The sequence below is a fragment of the Ixodes scapularis genome, unplaced genomic scaffold (genome assembly GCF_016920785.2).
Source record: "Ixodes scapularis isolate PalLabHiFi unplaced genomic scaffold, ASM1692078v2 PGA_scaffold12__126_contigs__length_90152505, whole genome shotgun sequence".
In the NCBI taxonomy this organism is placed as follows: Eukaryota; Metazoa; Arthropoda; class Arachnida; order Ixodida; family Ixodidae; genus Ixodes; species Ixodes scapularis.
The window spans coordinates 88411682-88436864 of NW_024609838.1; the positions used below are offsets into that span (position 1 = coordinate 88411682).

General features: G+C 46.8%; 1 protein-coding gene across 2 annotated transcripts in view; it reads right to left on the bottom strand.

Annotated features, from left to right (window-relative positions):
• Positions 1–25183, bottom strand: part of LOC8025408 (dedicator of cytokinesis protein 7) — a 278454-nt gene that overhangs the window by 61248 nt on the left and 192023 nt on the right. For both annotated transcript variants that reach the window (XM_040206825.3, XM_040206824.3), the window contains exons 29-32: positions 24600–24752; positions 23383–23541; positions 11864–12040; positions 8364–8480 (exon numbers count right to left, since the gene is read on the bottom strand). In XM_040206825.3, coding sequence (XP_040062759.1) covers positions 8364–8480; positions 11864–12040; positions 23383–23541; positions 24600–24752 — 606 coding nt within the window. The remainder of the gene's footprint in view (positions 1–8363; positions 8481–11863; positions 12041–23382; positions 23542–24599; positions 24753–25183) is intronic.

Below are 25183 nucleotides of genomic sequence, written 5' to 3' on the forward strand. Positions count from 1 at the left end.
CGTCCTCGGTAAGGATGCGGTGTTTCGCAATGGTTGTTTGGCGCACCCTCGACGACATCGCGAAGCAGTCACTGTATTCGGAGAGAAGGTCACTTAGCTGCCGTTGTTTCGGGCCTGGAAGCTTGCGGTCAATGTCGAGCTCTGCTGGCACCGTAATGTGTTGCTGAGGTGGGAATGATTCTTCAGCAATCGCGGCGATTTCGGCGGAGTTCCGAATTTCTTCGACGTGGCCTACAGCGGCACCTTTCGTGAGGTGTTGCGCTTCTTGTCGAAAGTTTGTCACGAAGACCACGGTGCGCCCATCCTGAAGTTCAGCCACTCCTCTTGCGACGCCTATTCCTCTTTCTAGGAGTAATTGAAGGTTGCCTTCAAGAACAACTTCGCCGCAGGTAGCTACATCGGTCACTACGGGTACGACAACACTTGATCGCGGCGGCAGGTTCACGTGGTCGGCAGCGACTGGGACGGCGGCTGACGCTGTTTGAGGTTTCTCTGAAGACGGAACGGGCTTGCGCAGCGTCAATCTATTCTTACCAAGGTCGATGACGGCGCCATATTCACACAGAAAGTCCATGCCGAGACTAACGTCTCTGGAACAGTCTTGTAGAACGATGAACTTCACAGGGCACGTTTCACCGCGGATCTCGACGCGAGCAGTGCATCTCCCGATGGGTGTGATGAGGTGCCCTCCGGCGGTTCATATTTGAGGTCCATCCCACGGCATCATGACTTTTCGAAGGCGGCGGGAGAGCCTCCCACTCAAGACTGAGTAGTCTGCTCCGGTGTCCACAAGTGCAGATGCGTCGTGGCCGTCGATGACGACGTTTAGGTTATTGGACACCACTGCAGCGGCGTCGTTTTGGTCTCTGGTAGCGTTCGAGTGGGGGCCCTCCGACGTTCGTGGAGGATCTTGGCGTCGGTCGTCTTCGGCAACTCCACCTCCAGGGGTTGCCGCGCCTAGTTTCCCCGGCGAGGAGCGAGGGGGGACAGGCTTTCACGCCGTGGTCGGTGCATCGGCGAGGCTGGACGTCGCGGTGACGGCGACCGGAACTCTCGGCGGGACGCAGGCTCGGGGGACTGAGGTCGTCGCAGGTACTCGTCGATCTCGATAGGGCGTTCACCATGACGGGGGCGCGGGTCGTTCGGGTGGAACCCGCGTAGCCCGAGTCTTCGGTATGGGCATCGGCGGTAGGTGTGGTCCGCTTCCTCGCAATGGAAGCACAGAGGGCGTCGGTCGAGCGTTCGCCACACGTCGGTCTTGCGGGGTGCGCGAGGCTCCGGGCAGGCGTACTGGACCTGGTCGTCGTGGCGTCGGTCGTGCTGCGGCGCAGGAGACTGACGTCGGGGCGGCGTGACATAGGTGCGACGAGGAGGCGGTGACCGTCGGGCCACTGCGGCGTAACTCAACGTCGGCGGTTCCGGTGCGGTGCTGACGAGACCCTCAGGCTGCAGCGCTTGCTGGACTTCTTCCCTGACAATCTCGGCGATTGAGGGCGAAGCTGGGCTTGCGGCGGCAGGTAGAATTTTCTTGATCTCTTCCCGGACGACGTCTTGGATCATCTCGCGGATGTCCGTGGTGTTGCAGCCGGAAGGTGAAAAGGGACCGACGCCGGGTTTCGGTGATAGTGGGTGGCTCGTGCTTGAAGGGCACGCTCGATGTTGGTGGCCTCCGTCATGAAGCCTTCGACGGTGGTAGGCGGGCTCCGCACAAGACCACCGAAAATGTTTTCCTTGACGCCACGCATCAAGACTCTGAGCTTCTTTGCTTCGGATGCTTCGGGATCGGCGCGGTTGCTCAGTCGCAGGACATCTTCCAGGAAGCTAACGACACTCTCGTTAGGGCCTTGAATCCTCGCTTGAAGAAGCTCTTCCGCGCATTCTCTTCGTTGTTGGTTCGTGAACGTTCTTCGCAACTCAGCCTTGAGTTGCTCCCAGGAAGTGATCGAAATTTCGTGGTTCTCGAACCAGTTCCGGGCGGTGGCTTCCAAGGCAAAGTAAGCGTTTTGCAGACACTGTTCCGGTGTCCACCCGTTATGACGGGCCACTCGTTCGTACTGTTGGACCCAGTCGTCGATATCTTCGTGGCTTTCGCCGTGGAAGGGAGCCGGTGTCCGAGGAGCGACAGGTAGGTAGACGACGGCAGGAGCGGCGGGGGCCTGCGACTGATTGTCCATCGTCGTCTTCTTCGGCTTGGGTTTGTCCAGGGGCAAACCATACTCCGGATCCTCTCCCTTGGTGCGGTGGCTGGTCCGAGTTTCAGGTTCCGCGCTGAGTGGTCTTCTCAGCGAGCTTGGAGTCGGGCTTGCACTGTGGGTCCTGGGAAGGGAACGCTGCACGGGCATGCGGTACCCCGCACCTCCACCAAAATGTCACGGGTGGTGACCAATAAACAATAATAAACAGACAGAAATAAACGCTTAATGTGGCGAACTTGTGCCAAAAATAAAAGGGTACAAAAGATAATAACGGAGCGTCGCGGGCGTCGAAATCGGCGTAGCAGCAGAGTCGAACGCTGGGCGAAAACTGGCTGCAGATCAGCGCGCGGAGTCCCTTATGTACGCGCGTTGGGTTCTGGAACAATCGGCCTAGATTGTTCGGCGACTGGAACATTCAGAACTCGATCTGACGAGAATATTCTCGAACTCTCGAGAACGCAATGAAAGAACAAATAAAAGATCATTCCACTGACTGGAATCGAACCCAGACTTTCTGCACGACAGTCAAGCACGGTAACCACTTGGCCACGCGCGCGGTATACCTCGCTGACGAGCGTGGCACTATAACTAGGCTGACCAACCCTTTTGAAAGGTTCCTTTCTGCCAGCTTTTTGGTCTAATGAAGCCACATGTCCCGTTTTACTGGGAATGTGCATAGTTGCCAAGTCAGTACTGAGCGAGTGGAAGAAAACTGAATGTTTACTACTTGTTGCGGATGTAATTTTATAAAAAGAAACATACTCTAAAAATGTTGCGTCTCCACAGAGCACAATTTTGAGCTCTTTCTATCGTTACATCTGCTATTTTGCTCGCACTGACGTCTGTACGAGTGGAGCTGTTAAGGGCTAGTTTCTCAGCTTCGTGTTCGCCACCAAATAAATGTCGACACAAAACTCTGGACAGCAACCGCCATGTAAGAGCGATGGCGGCAACCTTTTCAGTCTTTCCACTCTGGTTTTCCCCAGGGTGGAAAAGCTGAACTTCTCTAGGCGTCGTCCTCGAGGTCGTTCTAGACGTCACCCTTGAGGTTGTCCTAAACGTCGTCCTTGAGGTCGTCCAAGAAGTCGTCCTTGAGGTTATCCCACCATAATACAGCTTCGCTGGTCTTCCTTTTTCATCAGAGTGAAAAGGCTGGAACTTTTTTCATATTCTTCAATTGGCCAAGTTTCTACCCCCATTGTTTAAAAACGGACACTCGTGTTTTCAACCGAGAATATGAAAAAATTAGCACTTTCACACTGAACTGAAAGTAGCGGAGATTTTCTGCCTGCCCCCTACCTCGATAATTGAGGTTTATAGCCACCCTACCTATACTCTGTTTCATACTTAGTGTGCAACGCTGTCAAAGCTACTGGCGCGAGCGTGGGGCTTGATCTCTTTGATCATTGGCACGCGGTCTCGCGCAAACAATACCATAGATGAAGCCACGTGCTCGCGCCAGTAGCTTTGACAGCGTTGCACGTTAAGTATGAAACAGAGTATATAACAGCTATACTCGTAACTTGCTTATGACAGCAACGCTTGTACCTTCTTTCTGACAGCTCCTAACTCCCTTATGACGGCAAAACTTACGACAGACTTATGGCTTCTATATTCATAGCCTCTTTCTGACAGCTACCATAATACACGGAGAGGTGCCCCACCACCGAAAGATAACCGACCCTCTATTTATGGCACGATTTGCCATTCTTTCAAAAACACCAAAAGGTAGCCCACCTCTTGGAGGGCTCTGGCCCATGATGACCTCGGCAGAATTGGTGTTACTCAGCCACAGTGAGAGATAAGTTAGCATATCCAACTGGGAAGGACAGTTTTCTATGCTCCATTGCCCCTCAATTAGAAAACAAGCTTGGCAGGTCACAGAATATAAAAGTAGCAGACTTAAATATTTTCTTGATGGCACACCGAAAGTTAGCCCACTCCTCATTACTCAATTTGCTCTCGCTTTTAGGTGGGCTATCTCTCGGGAGATTACGGTACGCTCGTAACTCACTATGCCAGCTAGGCTCGTAATTCCATTATGGCGGCTAGACCTATAACTCCCACACAACAGCTATATCAAAAACTTTCTTTTGACAGCAACAAGTTGTATGTTCTTTATGACAGCTATACTCGTAACTCCCCTACAACAGCTCCACACATATATCTCCCTTATGACAGACTACTACCGTATTTACTCGCAGAATGAACACACTTTTTTTCCCGAAAAATCGATGCAAAGTTAGGGAGGGCGTTCATTACGCGAAGTAAAATTTTTGCGTCCGTATTTACTCGCATAATGAACGGACCTTTTACCTTGAAAAATCAAAATAACTTCTTATCTCTGCGCGCGCGCGCGCGGCGCCCGACCCCGTCTTGTCACTTTTCCCAAGCTGTTTTGTTTGCTTAGGCGTTGCTTAGGCGAGGGCTCTCCACTTATCTTTCTTATCTTCTTGCGCATGGCGCAGGACGCACTACCCCCCCCCCCCCCCCCCCCCCCCGTAACCAAACTGCGCTGTGCAAAAAGAAGAAAGAAAAAGCTCCTCTTTGTTTTGTTTTCTCTTAGTTCGTTGATTTTTATTGTTTTTTTTTCTTTCTGCCGCCTTTCGCAAGCTGTTTCGTTCGCTTAGAGCGCTTCTCTGCTTCTCTTTCTTACCTCCTTGCAGCGGCGCGCAAACCCAAAGTCCAGACTGCGCTGTGCAAAAAAATAAAAAATAAAAAAAAAGCTCCTCTTCATGTTTTTTTTTCTTCTTGCTTCCGTTGGATGTTTGCGAATTTTTTAACGCCCGTTTTGTTCGCCCACACAACTCGCTGCACCAGGATAAAAAAGTGTGTTCATTTCGCGCGCATGGGGGGAGGGGGTCAAAATTTTGACATCCGAGTTGGGGGTGCGTTTATTACGCGAGTGAAAAAAAAGTCAAAATTTTGAGAGCCGACTTGGGGGGTGCGTTCATTACGCGAGTGCGTTCATTGTGCGAGTAAATACGGTATATTCATGGCCCCCTTCTGACAGCTACACTCACAACTCACTATGATATAAATATCACTATGATATCTAGGTTCATAATTTCGTTACAACGGTTAAGACTTGTGCTCTCGTTTTATGTCGCAAACCATGTTTTTATCGTTCACGTCATCCAGCTACCATGTGCAATACCATTCAGGATAAAAGATGCTAATTTGTAAATAAACAACACTCCTTGGCCACCAACTACTCTGAGCAGTCACATTTTCTTCACGTGTCTGTTCTAGGACACAACATAATGGCGACTAGGATTAAGCTACGCCGTTATGCCTTTTTGTCCCGCCCGTGACCGGTGCCGCAACGTTTAACTTGAGTCTGTTTCCGCCTCGTTTCTGGCTACGCCGGCCCCTGTTCCGTGGTGGAGAAGCCTGCCTTCCTCAACTTGTTGGAAGCCGTCAGTGAAAACAATTTTGCACCGAAGCCCAGGAAGGCTCTCAATGCACTGGGTCCGGAGGGACAAATTTGCTACTGCATGGCTCCAGACGGCACAGTCCAGCAATGACAAAGCCGCCAAGATGGGTGACGAGAGGGACGTCTTCCAAGAGGCACTTGCAGTGCCGGACAAGCACTTTTCGACCCCAACCAACGAGCTGATGAAGCATCCTCAAATGCCAGGCATTTGAAGCTTACGCCGCTACCCTGCGTGAGCTATCTTCGTCCTCGGGCAGAGGCTGTACCTGACCGGTCGTTGGAGGGGGCAGTGTCTTGGCGGATATGCGAGCATTCACTTTTTGAAGGTACAACCCTTACCCTCAACCTCCAGGTTGATCGACACATTGAACAACTGGAACTAAAGGAGCTTGTTGGCGACCCTGTCGTGCGGCAAGCAGGGGTTGCAAGCTACAGTATAGACCACTTACAACGTAACCGCTTATAGTGCAGGACCGGGTATAACGCGGCTTTTTTAAATTACCGGTTCGTCTCCCATAGAACTCCATATAATTACATACCGCTTAAAATGCAGGCGCGCGAAGGGAAATACCGGTTATAGTGCCGTTTCTGGAACAGCCCGCCGACCGCGCCGACCGACCGGCGCAGCGAGCACGCTTCCCTGTGCGACACTAGATAACGGTGCTAGCTGCAAGCGGCACTCGCGGGGGCAAGGATGGCAAGGAGGTTGCTCGAAGAAGCGGGGAGAAGAGAAGAGAGAGGCTTCAGCTGCCATAGCGACGGAGGAACGCATGCACGTGTCGTTCACGTGCGTGCGTCCCTCTGCTGCGTTGGAAACAACCGCAATGACAGACCAACTGCAGGTTGAGGAGAAGTGTTCGCGCGCGTTGCATGCCGGTCGCGGGCCGGCTTCTTCTATCCGCAAACATGGCGTCGGTTGTGATCGTCGACGTAGACGGCATGGTGGAAGCTCGTCCTTCCGCGTAAAAGCGCTATCCTTGACTGTGAATTTTCGTTGTGTGTCGCTATGATAAACCAGCACGTACTAGAAGGGAAGATCCACCTACTCGTGCGGCAATGTCGTGGCGGCACTCTCGAGACGGCAGAAACGCCCGTGGCATCGTGTTTGTTTACTTCGACTACAGTGGTGCTTTCTAAGCATTTGTGTTTTCGAACATCACCCGGATTTCTTATTTGGAGCATTTCATGCCTGTGCTCAAGTTGAAGGTATTACTGGCGCATACCGTATAAAGGATGCGAATTTTCAAGTGTTTTCATCGCCAGAGAAAAGTGATTAGGGTTAGCAATCCTGAACGCTCGCAACGTCCGTCCGCAACCCGCGACACCGTTAAAAGGCTGCTCCAGGCAAAAGTCGCTCATTTCTTTCAAAATGTGTGACACACTTGAGAGAGAAGTGTACTGGTCTGGTGGAATAAAGACTTTCCTCAAACTAAGCTTTATTTTTCATCTAACATAAAATAAATTCTTTTACAAAGGTAAGTTGTCTCATGGCATGTATTTTGGCCTGAAAAATTTATGTTTTGGTTTACAGCGCGGTACCGCTTATAGTGCGGATTTTCACGACTCCCGCGACATACGTTAAATGTGGTCTACACTGTTTTTAACTTTTTAGCCAAATTAACTAATTAACCAAATTTTTGTGAGGCACAAAAATAGCCAAATGATAGCCCAAATAGCCCAATACATTACAAGGTATTGAAAACATCTCGTTGGGACACTGATGACATAACGTGTACTTAGAAAAGAATTCAAAAAGAAGATATAACATCTCTAGTTTTCAGGACCAATGGCAGAGCATGGGTACATTATTGCAGTCAGTGGTGGATTCAGAGTGGAGGGGTTTGAATGTCCTGCCCCTTCCTTCCTTCCCCCCCCCCCCCCTTCCCCTCCCCCCCCCCCCCTTTGAATTCCAAGCGTGTAATATTTTAGGGCAATAAAAAGAAAAGGGGGTGTTTTCTCAAACAATTGATATGTGACTCCCCCTTATGGAAACTCCTGCAACTGCCACTGACTGCGCTATGAAATTGCGCCCAAAAACTTCAGAAAAAATTTATCACACCTTTGCAACCAACCTCCATGACGGCCCACTTATTGTATCGCCGCGCTTGTGATTTGGATATTTTCCTTTCCTAATTTTCGAGTTCATTGTTGCTTTCTACCTGGCTCAGAAATACCATGTTTAAGTGAAACCAAGTGCTTTGAAATTAGTGGAATCTTAGAGTGCGAAATCAGTAGGCCAATACACCTATTGGCAGATACACCTATAGACTGATACACCCATAGGTGTCAATAAAGCAATAGGCTATTGGTTTTTCTATGGGAATTTTTGCTAGAGTGATGACCTTAAAAAGGTTAAATATTGTTATTCCTCAAATGCATGAGGTTCAAGTTCTGAAATTCCGTAAAAAGCCGCTTTCCATTTGCAAGCCCCAGCTCTTTGTAGTATAACATCGGACCCAACAGCTACAAAATGCCCTTGCATCAAATGATTGCCGACTATCATTTGAAACAAACTTCCAATTCTTTCTGTGATGCTCATCGCACAAAAGTATAAAGCCAAGGAAATGCCGCAGCAAGCTTCCAAGATGGTCAGACTATGCAACTTGTAGATGACTTACAAAGAAAATAATATTAATCTTTTTTCAAAAACCCCAAAAAGTTGCGACAACCCCAAAGAATGGCTGCGAAGAACTTATGAGATGGACTACGCAATGTGCAGACGACAGACATACCTCGAAGGAGATGCAACCCACAGGCAGGCAAGGCCTGTCCTCGAGCATGTGCAAGTATTCTGCCACCAGGGCGGCAGAGTGGATGAGACAGTGGGCGGCCTCTGCATGGTTTCCTCGCTGCAATAGAAAGGAAAATTCATCTTGATTCTACAAATGAAGTCGGCATGCACAGAACATGTTTCCGTCACATTCTTTTATGCTCGTGGCAAACTTGGCAGTTATTTTATTTCCTCTTTATAATTATACAAATAAAAACTGAAAAAAAAAGAAAAAAAAAAATGAAAGCCCTTTACAATTCCCTGTAACACCGAATGGGAGCGCAGCTCTTGAGGAGGAGGAGGGAAGGGTACTGAGGGTTACCTGTTCTCGGGGTTGGGGGGGGGGGTCACGTGACCTTGGGGGGTCACGTGACCCCCCAGAAAAATTTTTCCGCTAGATTTAGCGGGGATTTTTTCCGCTAGATTTAGCGGGGAACTTTTTCCGCTAGGTTTAACGGGAACATTTTTTTGCTAGACTTAGCGGGGAAATTTTTCCGCTAGATCTAGCGGGGAATTTTTTCCGCTAGATTTAGCGGGGAAATTTTTTCGCTAGGTTTAGCGGGGCATTTTTCCCGTTAGATTTAGCGGAGAAATTTTTCCGCTAAATTTAGCGGAGAAATTTTTCCGCTAGATTTAGTGGGAAAATTTTTCCGCTAGGTTTAGCGGGAAAATTTTTCCGCTAGATTTAGCGGGGAATTTTTTCCGCTAAGTCTAGCGGGGAAAATTTTTCCGCTAGATTTAGCGGGGAAATATTTCTACTAAATCTAGCGAGGAGATTTTTCCGCTAGATTTAGCGGGGAATATTTTCTGCTAGATTTAGCGGGGAAATTTTTCCGCTAGATTTAGCGGGGAATTTTTTCCGCTAAATCTAGCGGGGAAAATTTTTTCGCTAGATTTAGCGGGGAAATTTTTCCACTAAATCTAGCGGGGAAATTTTTCCGCTAGATTTGGCGGGGAATATTTTCCACTAGATTTAGCGGGGAATATTTCCCGCTAGATTTAGCGGGGAAATTTTTCCGCTAGATTTAGTGGGGAATTCTTCTTGCTAGATTTTTCCGCTAAATTTGGCGGAGAAATTTTTCCGCTAGATTTAGCGGGGAAATTTACCCATAATGCACCGCGCGGTTACGCCGACGGCGACGCCGCTCAAGCCGGAAATGGGCCCCTAAGAGCTGCGCTCTAAAACAATAAAAATTGAGGAGATGAGAGCTTGAAAGAGATGTCAAAGTACCAAGCTCCGGTTAAAATGACTAGCGGAAAAACGCAAAGCTAGCTGCCTTTCTCTCTTCCCACTGTTCAAACATGAATGTCCAACGCCGGCATCCAGCTTTCAGTGTTTGTGTTCAAACAGTTATAGAGCAAACAACCTTCGAACAGTAGTAAATTAAATGTCAAGCTCTTAACCGTGGGGTCACCGGTTCAATTCCCATCGGGTCAAGTTTAGCATTTGTTCTTTCTTCTCAATTACCGTAAGATACCCAGCAAGCACCCACTCAGGATTAGGAGATAATCATAGAAAACTGGAGGATGGGCACTTGTTAGGTTCGAGGGTGAAAATGCAGAAGCAGCACATGGTCCAAAGGGGCCTTGCTTGGTCCAATCACTAAACTCGGAAAGGCTCTCCTTATGAAAGCGAGCCGAGCACGCCATAGTGTGAAGACTGAACTTTCATCGTCTTTTTCGGGTAGGAAAAAGTGCCCTCTGACACTCCACACAGTTTTCACATCGCCAGCACTCGGCATAAAAACTGATGCAACCGTCCCAAGGCCTCCCAATTTCGGCGTCCGAAATGGTTCACAGGCCATGGCATGTTCGTCGACGTCAATACATCCGACGGACGAAACATGTCCAAGGACTGGAGGGTTCCTAAACCCCAGTTTTGTTGGTCATGCATGCCTCGCAGTTACTCCGTTGAACGCACCCATAGCTAGCGCACGTCTGCTGCCATGCTTGATTTGGCTTGGCTCGGCCCGGCTGCTCGGGGACTTAATTGACTCGGCGAATCGGTGGAAGAAGAGAAAAATTAATACTTAAAATTATGTTGTGAAGACTGCGTTTGTTATGAGAGTAAATACAATAAATAGTTTATACTAAAAATGAGAAAGTGACCGATTACGGACATTCTATACTCCATTTTACGATAACTTGGCAAACAGTAGAGGCTAGGGCCCCGCGACCCAATAAGAGCATCGGAGCGAGGCACTTGACCACTCCATGGTCGACACAAACGCTCCCCCATGACGTGGTGTCGTGCGCCTCCCTCTGACGCTCTCATTGGGTTGCGGGGGCCGTAGCCTCCGCAGTTTGCCAAGTCACCATGAAACAGAGTATAGTCGGCGTCACTAAAGCCACTTCACCGGTGTGACCAGTGCAATGCCCGTGCAGTTCGCCGGTCGCGGAGATAGTGGCTGCCTACGGCGACTGGACACGCGATATGTTTTGTAGCAATAGCTACACTGGCCGAGGTTGAGAAGTTTCACGTGGCCCTCATAACGAGCCGTGCTTATTATGCGAGCCCTGCTCATTATGTGGAGCGCGCGGCAGCGGCGGCGAAGGTACGCATAATGAGCACGGCACACGACGCGGCGCGCTCTCATTTCGTAACACTTTCCTCAGGGAAAGTGTTACGAAACACCGCATCTACTACTACCCCAATTGCTCACCTCTACAAGTACCCCAATGCGAACCTCGCAATCCGCGAACGCTCACCATCCCGAATGTCACGACCGGGGATCATACAGTCAGAGGACACCCTTGACCAATTAAAACGAAGGAGGGAAAGAAACTTTACTTTGTTTAACCATATTTTCCCCGATTTCCACATCCCATAAGTCAAAGTACATTCAAGTGAAAGGAAAACGATGAAGATAACAGTATGAAGTATTGTTTAAAAAAAGTAAGTCCCTTCGGACAAAAATAAAACACGGGATAGATGACACAAGCAGGAACCCATCCAGGGATTGCGAGGTCAGCGAACGCCCAATATTCTGGAATGGGTCCGCAAAATGTAAGGTCAAAAATGCTTTCTTTTGTTCATAACTGAAAGCAACTTCGTTGAGTCTCTCTTTACCGAAATAAGGTCACCGCAAACAGCCGGTCATCCTTCCGGAACGCCGTGACCGCAGTTAGTAAGCTTGTGCCATGTTCGGGACAAAGGCAACGGTTAAGGAAAGATTTGCTGGAATGCCACACACAATCTTCGGTGAAACATTCCATTTGGAGCCCCGTGTAATGGTGGCGTCGTCCCCGCGCCGCCGCCTCTACGTGCCATAACGGCATGGCAAGGATGTGTGCGGGTTGCATGCAGGTGCGTGCCAAACAAGAAATTAGAGCAAGAGTATTTGCGATTGACAAGCTGCCTCTTGTCCCGGACGCCTTCGGCAGCCGACCAACTTCGTGGCGGCAAGAGACGCACGTGCTGTGAAACCCGAGTTCTTTACGAATAAAAGAGAGCGTGCCCACCTCAGTGTGTTTCTGGGCCATGTTGGCGAGCCAGGTGAGCCTCAGGTCGGGCGAGTTCTGGTATCCCTTGGCAATGCGGTACATCAGGTCCAGCAGCATCTCGGGGTCCTCCTGGAACTCCTTCATCTTGACCGTGTCCGACAGGATCATGTGCAGGTTGAACACCAGGTCCCGAACCTGGCCATTCATTCAGTCATTTCTTCGTTCCGAGCTCGTGCCTCGCTAATGATGCGCAAGATTACAAATTAGTCAGAAACAACTTTAAACAATTGGAGCATCAATATCTGTTGCTTCAAGGGTGTTATCTGAGTGATGTATGCATGTCATGGGGCTAATTTGGACCATTTGATTAACGAAGAAAGTAGAAGAGACTCGCAAAACTCGCCTCGTAACGTGAATCGAAACAGATGATGGGAGAAACTGTTCATAAAAGGGTATTGACAAGGGGGACGCTTTACGGGAGAAATGAGCAGGACGTGAGCGATGGGCGAAACCCAGCGAGACTCCATCCCCGACTCAACCTTAACATAAACGGCTTGGAGCTGAGAGGGATACCGGTGTTATCAGATGCATTTAGCGGCCACATCCTTGGTAACAGGGCTCGATGCGTGCTCACCAGAGTAGAAAAATGGAGGCGAAACAGGAAACGGCGGTACGTGATTATGGCAGCAGCGCCGTAACCGCAGAGTGGGCACGGGAGCAGCGCAACGGCCGCAATGGCTTACAAACCTTGTTTCTTCGTACCTCGGGTCCTACTACCACTCCTGGCTTACTGCGCGTCCCGGTATAATGGTTTCGCCTTCGACTTCATCACCATGGATTCGCTGCCGCAAGTTCCAGTCGGCGATTCCCGCCGACATGATGACGTAAAGCAGGCCACCTGGATCTACGATTCGCCTCGCTTCATCAAAGAAAACCCATCGACATCGACGACGCCCGCAGCGCCAGATGTAAAAGGCTGGCAGTTCAGTGAATTCTCCAGTGGGCACGGGAGCAGCGCGACGGCCGCAATGGCTTACAAACCTTGTTTCTTCGTACCTCAGGTCCTACTACCACTCCTGGCTTACTGCGCGTCCCGGTATAATGGTTTCGCCTTCGACTTCATCACCATGGATTCGCTGCCGCAAGTTCCAGTCGGCGATTCCCGCCGACATGATGACGTAAAGCAGGCCACCTGGATCTACGATTCGCCTCGCTTCATCAAAGAAAACCCATCGACATCGACGACGCCCGCAGCGCCAGATGTAAAAGGCTGGCAGTTCAGTGAATTCTCCAGTGGGCACGGGAGCAGCGCGACGGCCGCAATGGCTTACAAACCTTGTTTCTTCGTACCTCAGGTGGGTATCCACATTCCTTTGAACCTAAAAAACAAAAACAAACGTTTGCTATTGCTGTTCCCGAGCCCACGGGTGTTTCTTAGTGTGATATTGGAGTACTTGAAAAATTGTCTTCTTTTATTGATGTCGGGTGACATAGAGTCCAATCCCGGCCCTTTCACACGAACCACGTCGTCACAGTCCACCAAAGGAAAAACTAGCCAGCCCATGGTTAGTATGACAGAAGATAATACTGAGGGAGCGGTTGCACTGACCCAGGCAGAGCAAAACATAGAAATTTTGCGTATGTTGCGCGATCTTCAAAAGCAATCAGCTGAAATAGCAACAGGTAATCAGGAATTAAAACAAAGCATCACTGAAATTAGAAACGGTCAACAAAACATTGAATCTACGCTTACAAATATAGGCGGTAGATTAACAGCTGTCGAAGAGAAGCTAGAGGTGCTAGATAGTGTTGAAGTTGATTTGCGGAATACTTCCAACACGGTAGAAGGTCTTCAAAGACAAAACCAATTATTGCAGACTCGTATTAACGAACTAGAGGACAGGTCACGGCGTGACAATTTGATTTTCCACGGAATTCCTGATATTCAGGAAACGTGGCCACAAACAGAAGAAAAGGTATCAAACTTGTTGTCCAACTGGATTGGTATTCAGCTAGCCTCGGTTGATATCGAACGCGCTCACCGTTTAGGAAAATTTTCCGGCTCAAGATGCCGCCCCGTAATAATAAAATTTTCTAGTTTTAAAACTAAAGAAAAGGTACTTCAGGCCAAAGCTAAACTGAAAGAACACGACGTGAGTGTAACTGAGGATTTTTCACCCGCGACGCGCGAAGTACGGAGGAAGCTGACCGAATTTGCCAAAACGATGCCTAACAGTCCCTCCTTCCAGCTGAAATACAACAAACTGTCCGTTAATGGAAAATTATACACGTACGACCCTGTCTCCGATAAAATTTGTGAGTCACGACTTCCGATATCACAATCAGCTACTACCGATACACCAACAACTGTGCCCTCGGGACAACACGCTGCGTCATCCAGGCAACGTGATACGTCAGACACGTAGGGGTTACCGAGGGGCTGTGGTTATCGTGCATCCTTATCACAAGTCTCTATTTTATTTACTAATATCAGAAGCGTTGTCAGAAACCGCACCGAAATTTCTTCTGCTATTGATTCTTGCTCTGCCGATATTGTCGTGTTAACAGAGACATGGCTTAACAGTAACATTCGTGAAAATGAAATATTCGATTTGTCCAATCAATTTCATTTCTACAGACGAGATAGGGAAACGAGGCAAGGTGGTGGTGTACTAATAGCGATTAAAAAGGAATTTGAGTCATTCGCACTTCATATTGCGTCATGCTTAGAGATTATATGGGTGTCTGTAAAACTAGCTCATTGTAGAATGGTTGTCGGGGTTTGCTATCGCCCCCCGAATGATTCCTCTAGCTTTGTTACTGAGCTCTATGATGCCATAAACATCGTTATCACACGGTACCCAACATCCCCTGTATTCTTGCTGGGTGATTTTAATTATCCAGGAATCAAATGGTCAACGTCCCCCCCTTCACTAAATTCGTCCTCGTCTGTTTGCCAGGAATTTATTGAGTTATGTTCATACTTTCACTTTACACAGATTATTTCCGAACCAACCAGAGTTACACCGACAAGTGCGAACCTGTTAGATTTGGTATTAACTACTTGTCCCGAGTTATGCTCAGAAGTAACATACATGCCGAAAATAAGTGATCACTCTCTACTAAATTTTTCTGTGACTATTCCTGTAAAAAAGTTTTCTAATAGAACTAAAGTGATACGTAATTATCCTAATGCTGACTTTAACCAAATCAATGATGAACTGTTTTTATTTCTACAAGCGTTTCTAAACGGGTTCGAAGCACGCTCAGTTGAATATAATTGGAAGCTTCTAAAAACGAAGATGACAGAGCTTGCTAACCGTTTTATTCCAGTTCGTGTAATCTGTTATAATCCGCAAGCACCATGGTATAATTCATTTATCAGGCGCCTTTCCAATCGAAAAAAACGCATGTATAGAAGTGCAAAAACGTCTAGTGACCAACATCGATGGTCTCTATATCGTACCTCGGCTGATGAATATAATTCTGCAGTCAAATCGGCGAAGGAAAATTTTCTAACCAACACATTACCAAATATGTTGCTGAACAATCCAAGAAAATTTTGGAATGTAGTGAACCCGGCTGATAGTTCGCGAATTGTACTAACGAATTTGGACGGTGAACCAATTGATGACAAACAGTGTTCAGATACGCTTAACAACGTGTTTTCCAGCGCTTTTTCGTGTGTTTTTTCTGACGTTTTGCCTTCATTTAGTAACCCTGAGTATTTACCCATGTATCCTGTGCAGATTGAGACTGATGGTGTTGCCAAAATTATTGACTCTCTCAAACCTTTCTCCTCCTCTGGTGTTGACTGTATTACTCCCATGTTCCTAAAAAACACGAAAGCCTATACCTCTGTCGCCCTCGCTAAAATTTTCCAGCAATCCCTCAATTCTGGTGAGCTCCCGCAGGACTGGAAAATAGGGAGGGTGGTTCCCGTGCACAAATCTGGCGACAAGCACTCACCCTACAACTACAGACCCATATCAATCACTAGCGTTCCTTGCAAAATTCTAGAACACATACTTTTCTCCCATATCGCGAACTATCTGGAATCAAATTCTTTTTTTCACCGCGCACAGCACGGCTTTCGCAAATCTTTTTCGTGCGAGACACAACTGGCTTTATTCACCCATAAGTTGCAATCTATACTCGATAACCGATCATCCGCCGACTGTATATATCTGGATTTCGCGAAAGCATTTGATAAGGTATCTCACCAGCTCCTGCTACTAAAACTAAAAAAAATAGGTATTGATATTAACATACTAAAATGGCTTGAATGCTTTCTCACACATCGTCAGCAATTTGTAACCGCGAATGAAGTCAGCTCTCTCCTTCACCCTGTAATATCTGGCGTACCCCAAGGTACTGTACTTGGGCCATTACTTTTCCTTGTCTATACACCAACTCAACTCTCCTACGTCACGCCGCGGTGGTGGCGCGCCGGACGCACTTCCGGTCTGGGGCGGTGGGCAGAAGTCGCCGTGCCAGACATGCGTTCCTGTGTTCCTTTGGAAGATACGAGACAAAAAACCTGCCTTCTCGTCAAAATGCTACGACAGGGGTTGTACCAAGAGGGTCTGGAAAGGTTTGAAGATCAGTTTTCGTGTGTTTTTGCCCCCTCCGTTCGTCCGAGAACGTGGATAGTAGCCGTGAGAAGGACAAACCAGACGCTTTCGAACTACGATTGCGTGTGCGAGCAACACTTTGTGGTCGCCAGATGTATTTGCTTTGTTCCAACATGAATGAGAGAAAACCGCCAAGTTGTCCGGACCACCCACGGGCTCAGTGCGTCTTCAAATTCACACGGCCGCCTGATCGTTCGAACTTTCGTCTGCTCTTTCAAACTTGTCTGCTTTTTGTCGTCTGCTCGTTCAAACAAAAGCGACCCGTATACCAAACTTTGACCCGGTGATTGCAATAAGAAGTAAATGCAGGCCTGAAAAGACTTAAGTAGGCTCGGTGTAAACAGTAGATACAAGTTGTTGATCATTGGTACCGGTGGCCATAACCGACTTGTTACGCTTGGTCTGTTCCCGCTTCCGATTTTCGGTATCGACATCGATCATCGCCGCTACCTTCTACACTTTTGCAGCACGAGCGACGTCGTGACCGAAAATAGCTAGAAGAATATCATCATGGTTTTGGCGTCCATTCTGCGGCGTTCATGCGAATGAATCGCCGCACGTCAAATTATTTACGAAAAGTTTAGCGGCGTAACGAGCCTTGATAATTTCGCTCAGGCGATTAAAGTGGTAAGACATTGCGATGACGACGTAGAATCGACAATTCCAACGCGAAAAAGAGTATGCAGACTCACACAGACGCCGACAACGTGACATTCGAATGGTTTGTTGACGCGGGACGCGGTGCTTCTTGCCCGTACTCCATTACGCATGCGTTCGAACTGTCGTCTGCTCTTTCAAACTTGGCTGCTTTTTGTCGCCAGCTCATTCAAACGACAGCGGCCCGTAAACAAAACGTTGACACGGTAATTGCGATAAGAACTAAGTGCAGGCCTCAAAACACTTTTGAAGGTTGGTTTGGGTAAGTAGGCTAAGTGTAAACAGATACAAGAAGATGTTTATCATTGTTACCAGTGGCCATCACCGACTTGTAATGCCCGATTTTACTTGCGGTTTTCAGTATCGACGTCCACCATCTCAGCTACGGTCCACGCTTTTGCAGTCCGAGCGACGTCGCGACTGAAAATAGCGAACAGAATCTCATCGTGGGAGTCAGGCCATTCTGCGGCGTCCACGTGAAATGAATCGCCGCACGTCACATTATTCACGCAAAGTTTTGCCTCGTTAGTTTTGCTGAAGCCGCTCAAGTAGTCAGACATTGTTAGCAGGACGTAAAATCCACGATTCCAACGCGAAAAAGAGCACGGGGACTCCCACCGACGCCGACAACAACTCAATTCAATGGTTTGTTTATGGGCGACGGCGGGCTTCTTGCCCACCATCCACCGCGCATGCGCGGCGCCGGTGGCGTCCGCTAGGGGCGCTCCGGTTTGTTTGTAAACATGAGTTGGTGTATATTAACGATCTACCAAACTGTGTATCATCTTCGATTCATCTATTCGCAGATGATTGTGTTCTTTACCGGGAAATAACCTCTATCAATGACGTGCATGCACTTCAATCTGATATTGACGCTATCACTTCTTGGTGCAAAACGTGGCATATGACACTAAATGTTAACAAGTGCAAATTCATGCGAATCTCTCGTTGTTCCGCTAACTTACCTTCATATCACCTTGATAGTAGTCTACTCAAAACTGTCGAATCATACAAGTATTTAGGTGTCCATATTACTTCTAATCTTAGCTGGCAAATTCACATCGACTCCATTACTAACAAGGCTAACCGTATGCTTGGGTACCTAAAACGCAACTTTTACTCGGCCCCTACTTCTATTAAATTACTGTTCTACAAAACAATTGTGCGCTCACAACTAGAATATGCTTCAGCGATATGGGATCCTGGCATCGGAACTCTCGTTAATCAGTTGGAAATGATTCAAAATAACTCGGTTCGATTTATATATTCTAACTACCAACGAGCTGCTAGCGTATCCTCCATGAAATCTAACCTAGGTCTTTCTTCCCTATCGTCACGACGCAAAAACGCACGACTTTGTTTGTTCCATAAAATTTTCCACCACACCACTTTACGCGGTGAACTGTTAACATCACCTTCATACATGTCGTCACGGATGGATCACCCACATAAAGTAGGAGTCATTTCATGCAACACTAATTCCTTTTTTTATTCCTTCATCCCACGTACGTCTAGTGACTGGAACCACCTTCCCTCTCTGATAGCCACTATTACTAATTATGATTTGTTTCAATCTGCCTTAAAAAATATATCTGATTGATTATTTAACTGTATTAGTAGAAGACGTTGTGTTTGCCGGTTTCAGGCTAGTGGACTATAGCTCAAAAGTGCTGCTTATTACCTTGTATGAGTGTGTTGACGTCATTAGTCTGCTTCTACTAACTTCCGGGGATGTGGAAACTAACCCAGGCCCAATGAGTGACAGCCAGCTAAAACTGTTTAACGAAATGCATGGAATGCTGGTCGATCTTAATACACGATCGGTACAAATTCAAGAATCCCAATCAGGAATCCTATCATCCATCAACGAAATTAAACAAAACCAGGAATCACTGCGTGCTACTGTAGCTGATATGAACTTGAGACTCATCACAGTGGAATCCAATGCCTTAAATGTAGAGCAGCTTAAAGCCGCGGTAGTCGAGGTGAGAGGTGTTGCTAATAACGCACAAAAGGAAAACCGCGTCTTGCAGGCACGGCTTGACGAGGCGGAAGACCAATCTCGTCGAGATAACTTAATATTTTTTGGGGTTAGCGACACCGTATCTGAGACGTGGGCGCAGACTGAAGCACGAATTTTGAGTATTTTTCAAACATCACTCAATGTACAAATCACGGGTGACTCGATAGTTCGTGCTCATCGGCTAGGAAACTTTACACAAAACAAATGCCGACCAATCATTGTAAAGTTTGCGTCATTCAAACTAAGAGATCAAATACTACTCGCTAGAACTGGATTAAAAGCACTCCGTATCTCAGTCAGCGAGGATTTCTCGCTCGCCACACGTAATGCCAGAAAGCAGTTAATTGAATTTGGTAAAGCAAACGGAGGTGTATTTAAACTACGCTACAACAAATTGCATATTAATAACAAGTGTTACGCGATCGATCAAACAACTAAAGAAATTTATGAGCTAGGTCCTTCTCGACTGTCTGCAGCCCCCAACGCGCAGCCAACCGCCCCTCAATCACCGTCATCATTTGCTCGGAGTTCTAATCAGGCGCCCTTGCCGATATAGGATCTGTCGAGGGGTAGGGCATGCGTGTCACGGTCTTCGGATATTTCTGTTGTTTTCACCAACATAAGAAGTGTCCTGAAAAAACGCGACGAATTGTGTTCCATTGTAGATACCACCGATGCTGATGTCATTGTACTAACCGAAACGTGGCTTTCCGGGAAAATACAAAACTGTGAACTGTTCGATGGAAACAAAACGTTCAATGTTTACAGACATGATAGACAGGAAAGATGTGGCGGTGGAGTGTTAATTGCAATCGCTGATCATATCAAATCCTTTTCTGTGGACGTTATATGCGAGTTGGAAATAACGTGGGTTGGCCTGCTTGTTAACCATAAGAAGTGGATTATGGGAGTTTGTTATCGGCCACCCTCGTATTCGTTGCCATTTGTCGAAGCGTTACATAATACACTTAACACCATTATGGTGCGTTTTCCGGGTGCTCCAATTTTTCTTCTCGGCGACTTCAATTTCCCATCTATATCATGGTCAAACGACGTTCCTTGTGTAAATGTACATTCTGAGGAATGTATTTCGTTTATTAACCTATGTCTAGATTTTAGCCTTTCACAACTTGTTCTCCATCCCACCAGAGTTACCCAGTCGACAGCCAATGTATTAGACCTCATTTTGACCACTCATCCTGAGTATGCAACTCCCATAACATATCTGCCCGAGATTAGTGATCACAAAGTGCTGCATTTTTCTCTAAAAGCGTCGGCAACGAGACCCACTTTTCAGCCAAAACAAATTCGTGATTACGGAAAGGCCAACTTTGAGCAAATTAATAATGACCTTGCCATTTTCTTGAACCAGTATCTAACAACTTCTTCGGGGCGTTCTGTCGAAGATAACTGGAATATCATAAAGTTGAAATTTATCTCTCTTATCAACAAGCATGTCCCACTAAGAAATATATTCGAAAATACCCAGTCACCATGGTTTACGAAAGCCCTAAAACGGTTATCAAATAAAAAAAAACGCTTATATCGTGCTGCGAAGTTTTCAACGTGTGGGCATCGCTGGGCTGCGTATCAGTTGTCTGCAGAAGTATATAAAAAGGCGATTGCAGATGCGAAATCAATTTTTTTTTCAAATACTCTCCCAAATATGTTAATAAATGACCCCAAAAGGTTTTGGAACACTGTCAGCAAGAAAGACACTTTTTCAATTTTACTCAAAACGTCAAGTAGTGATAGTGCCTCTAGTGATGACTGCGCTAATATACTAAATAATGTGTTTATTGAATCATTTTCCAATATTAGTAACATAAGCTACCCTTCAATTGTGTGTGCCGGTTATTTACCAATGGATGCTATTCTTGTTGACCCTATTGGTATAGTTAAGATTATAGATGGGCTGAAATTGTCTTCTTCTTCAGGAGTGGACGGCATTAATTCAAAATTTCTTAAAAGCACCAAGTTATATTCTTCAATTATTCTTGCTAAATTATTCGAACAGTCACTCCAAGAGGGTGACCTACCCTCGGACTGGAAGGTGGGGAAGGTGGTCCCTATTCCAAAAGCTGGTGACAAACATTCTCCTCATAACTATCGTCCCATTTCGTTAACCAGCATCCCATGTAAACTTCTCGAGCACATCATATTTTCCCATCTTGTAAACTTCCTAGAAATGAATAATTTTTTCACCACAGCTCAGCACGGATTTCGTAAATCATTGTCATGTGAAACTCAGCTTCTATCTTTCACTCACGACATTCATTCTCTCATTGACCAAGGCTCCCAGGTGGACTGCATCTTCTTGGATTTTGCAAAAGCTTTTGATAAAGTGTGTCATAAACTATTACTATTGAAACTTGCTAAACTTAACATTGACCCTAACGTTCTTGCATGGATTCATTCTTTTCTTACTAATCGTTCGCAATTTGTAACAGTCAATAATGAAAACTCTCCACTTGCGTCAGTAAACTCTGGTGTTCCCCAGGGGTCTTTTCTAGGCCCCTTACTATTCTTAATTTATATTAACGACCTACCAGTTAATATGTCATCATCCGTCTGTCTCTATGCCGATGATTGCGTAATATACCGTGAAATCCGAAGTAACCAAGACACGCTCACACTTCAGTCTGATATTAACTCTGTGTCTCGTTGGTGTGAGTTGTGGCTAATGAAACTAAACACTAGTAAATGTAAACACATGAGAGTAACCCGTCAGTTTAGTGAGAGTCCTTCTTACTACCTTGATGGCAACTCCTTGGAACAAGTGTCGTCATACAAGTATCTTGGTGTTAACTTAACTTCTAACCTTTCATGGAAACCCCATATAGAATATGTCACTAATCGTACTAACTGCATGCTGGGTTATTTAAAACGGAATTTTTCTTTAGCACCTGTTTCACTTAAATTGGTCCTCTATAAAACATTAATAAGACCTAAGCTTGAGTATGCAGCATCCATCTGGGATCCCGATCATATTACCCTCATCACTGCTTTAGAATCCATTCAAAATAGATCAGCTCGTTTCATTCTATCGAACTATCACCGCACCGCCAGTGTCTCGTCAATGAAGAATAATTTATCTTTACCATCTCTTTCACTTCGCCGTAAAATTTCACGCTTATGCCTTTTTCATAAAATTTATTTTCATAATCCCCTATTACGCGACCATTTCATAACTCCCCCCTATTACATCTCGCCTCGTGTAGATCACCAGCACAAAGTTGGAGTCCCAAGCTCATTAACCAACACATTTCATTCATCTTTTCTACCACGCACAGCTCAAGAATGGAACCACCTTCCCGGTTTAATTGCTGCCATAACAGACTCTAATCTTTTTCGAAGTGCCATAAATAACCATTTTTGCGCTGATTTCTGACCTGTTTGTTCACTTTTTATTTGTTTTAGTATTGCTGAATTGTTATATTTTCCCTGCCTACGCTCTCCCCCTCTGTAATGCCTTCGGGCCCTGAGGGTACAATAAATAAATAAATAAATAAATAAATATAGTATCAAAGTGTATTAATCATTTGTAACCATTGTTTTTTGTTTTTTTTTCTTTCGTGTATGCTTTCCCAATTATTATTCCATTTTACTTATTGTATTTGCTGTACCACTCCCCTCTATAATGCTTCATGCCTTGAGGGTATTTATAAATAAATATAAATAAATAAATAAATAAATAAAAGATGCGGATGACGACAAACTACTTCCGGCTAATAAAAGATGCTTCTCGAATGAATGGATGCAACATGGAGAATGTGAAATCTAAAACCAGTTGTATGAGGAGTGGCTCGACGACGGCATCAATGGATATCGAAGACTTCTTCGGATGCCTCGGGCGACACGAGCAACGGCGCAAGCTGCAGCAAGTTAGGCGACCCCGATGCCACCGCCGGTATCCCGCAGAGAAAAATCTGCCAAGTTGCCAGACGCGGGAACAAAATAGTGCTAATCGCCAAGTGCTCCTTCGCCAAGGCGGGGACGGTTTGTGCGGCTTGAGCAAATGCTCCCCCCTGCCCAGGGATGTCCAAGTTGGTTCCCTGCAAAGGTGTGACGTTGCCACGTGATGCGCATCCTGGGAGCAAAGGGAGGAATTTCTCCCCGTGTGAATACCACCTAAGGAATAGTTTACGAGGAACGCTTTATGAGGAACAGTTCACGAGGAACACGGACTTTGTCTGTTGCTCGTGAATGTGGAAAAAACTCGCCTGCTCGGGAAAAGTGGTCTCCTGGAGTTCGACGTCCTCTTCCGCGTAGACCAGGATTGTCTTGAGGGATTTGCGCAAGAACTCCTCGTTGAAGCTCTGGCTCGTGCCCACCAGTGAGCTCAGGGACATGGTCACCTGCATCTTCACCCTGGCAAAGTTCTGCACACCCACCGCCCCCAGTCAATGGGATCTCTCTCTAGCGCCGTTTGTGGCTTCACTCTTTCGTACCGCCTGAAACCCATATTCAAGCTGGCAGTGGGGAACTATGTGTATCGCAAGTTTGTCTGCTTCTAGCAACAGGGTTGCAACGATGTCAGAATGCCAAGCTCTTATTGGCCGATTGAGAACAATGGTGGGTAGACCTCGAGGCATTGAGGTCTACCACTATCCTTCCAATCAGTCAATCGGAGCTCGTCGTCATCCTGACGTCACTGCAACTCCTGCCCAAGAAGCAGACAACTCGCACACTGCACAGAATCCTCCCTCACAAAATTATAGATTGAATCTTTGCAGCTTCAAATTTCTAAAGCTTTCATTTTCATTTCTTGCAGTAACAGCTACGTTTTTTAACTGGAGTATTACGGTTCCCTCATCCGCATATTTTGCGGAAAAATTTGTTTGTGTGCCAATTCGGCCAACAAATACCAGATGTGAATCCGGGCTTGCTAGGAGTATGGTGCCTGGAACATGTCTCCGACTGGCGTGTTTACCGCGCCCAAAAAAGTGGTCCCTCGATTTCCACCTGATGACGTCATAGAAGTGTCATGCTGTCGCGATTCTGGTGGCGTCCCAACATTTGTTATGTGTGCGGCAGACACCTGTTCTGCAGTAGGTCGCTCTCCATTGTGGCAGTCCATGGAAGCTACAGTAGCCGGAAGTTGGGACGCCGTGACAACAGCGACACTCGTGTTTGCTTGTGCTTTTCGCCAGAATTTCTACGGTCAACCACCAGGACCACGACAGGCAACGACATGATACTTCGGCATCTGTGATATCATTTGATGCCACTTCGGGGCCACTTTTGATGTATGGGCGGGATAGGACGCTAAACACACCAGTCGGAGACGCGGTCCAGGCACCATACAAGGAGGAGGCAGCGAATTTTCTGGCTTAAAGTTCCACCGCTCGAGCGGGTAGAGGGACGTTTGACATGGATTTGAGCCGGCCTCTTTTGGCTTGCTCATAGCATTTGGCCGGTCCAGGAGCAGTGTACTGACGTTTCCAATCTCGAAGTTCTGTCGCATGAGCAGGTAGAGGGAGGCCGAGGCCTGGGAGCGCACGCTGCGGATGGCCGAGCTGCAGTGGCGCAGCAGCAGCAGGCACAGGTCCGCACACTGCTCCGTCTCCTCTTCAAACAGCAGCTCTGGAAACTGCACCCATGCAACACCTCTCCATCTAAGGTCGACTCACAAGCATCCCTCAGAATCCACATGCTCCACTCTTTAGACCACAAATGAAGCGCTTATCAGTCTGTAAGGAACGACTAACCCAAATCCAAAAGTCTATAGTGAAGTCAGTTTTGTAGGAAAATATATCTCCATCAGCACTACAAATGCCTGGGATAGCAAATATCCATCTTTACCAAAGAAAACTTCTAGTGCACTAAGGAGTGACAGCGCTTATATATATATTTATTTGTTCATTTGGGTTCTCCCACAGTCCCCAGAAGGGCATTATCGTGAAAGAGGGAACACAATCAATTTGTAGAAATATATTCGAAACGCACAAATAAAGTTGACTGCCAGGGAAATACAAACAGTAGGATATCTCATAACGTAAGAAAGAAAGCATTAAGGAAGGA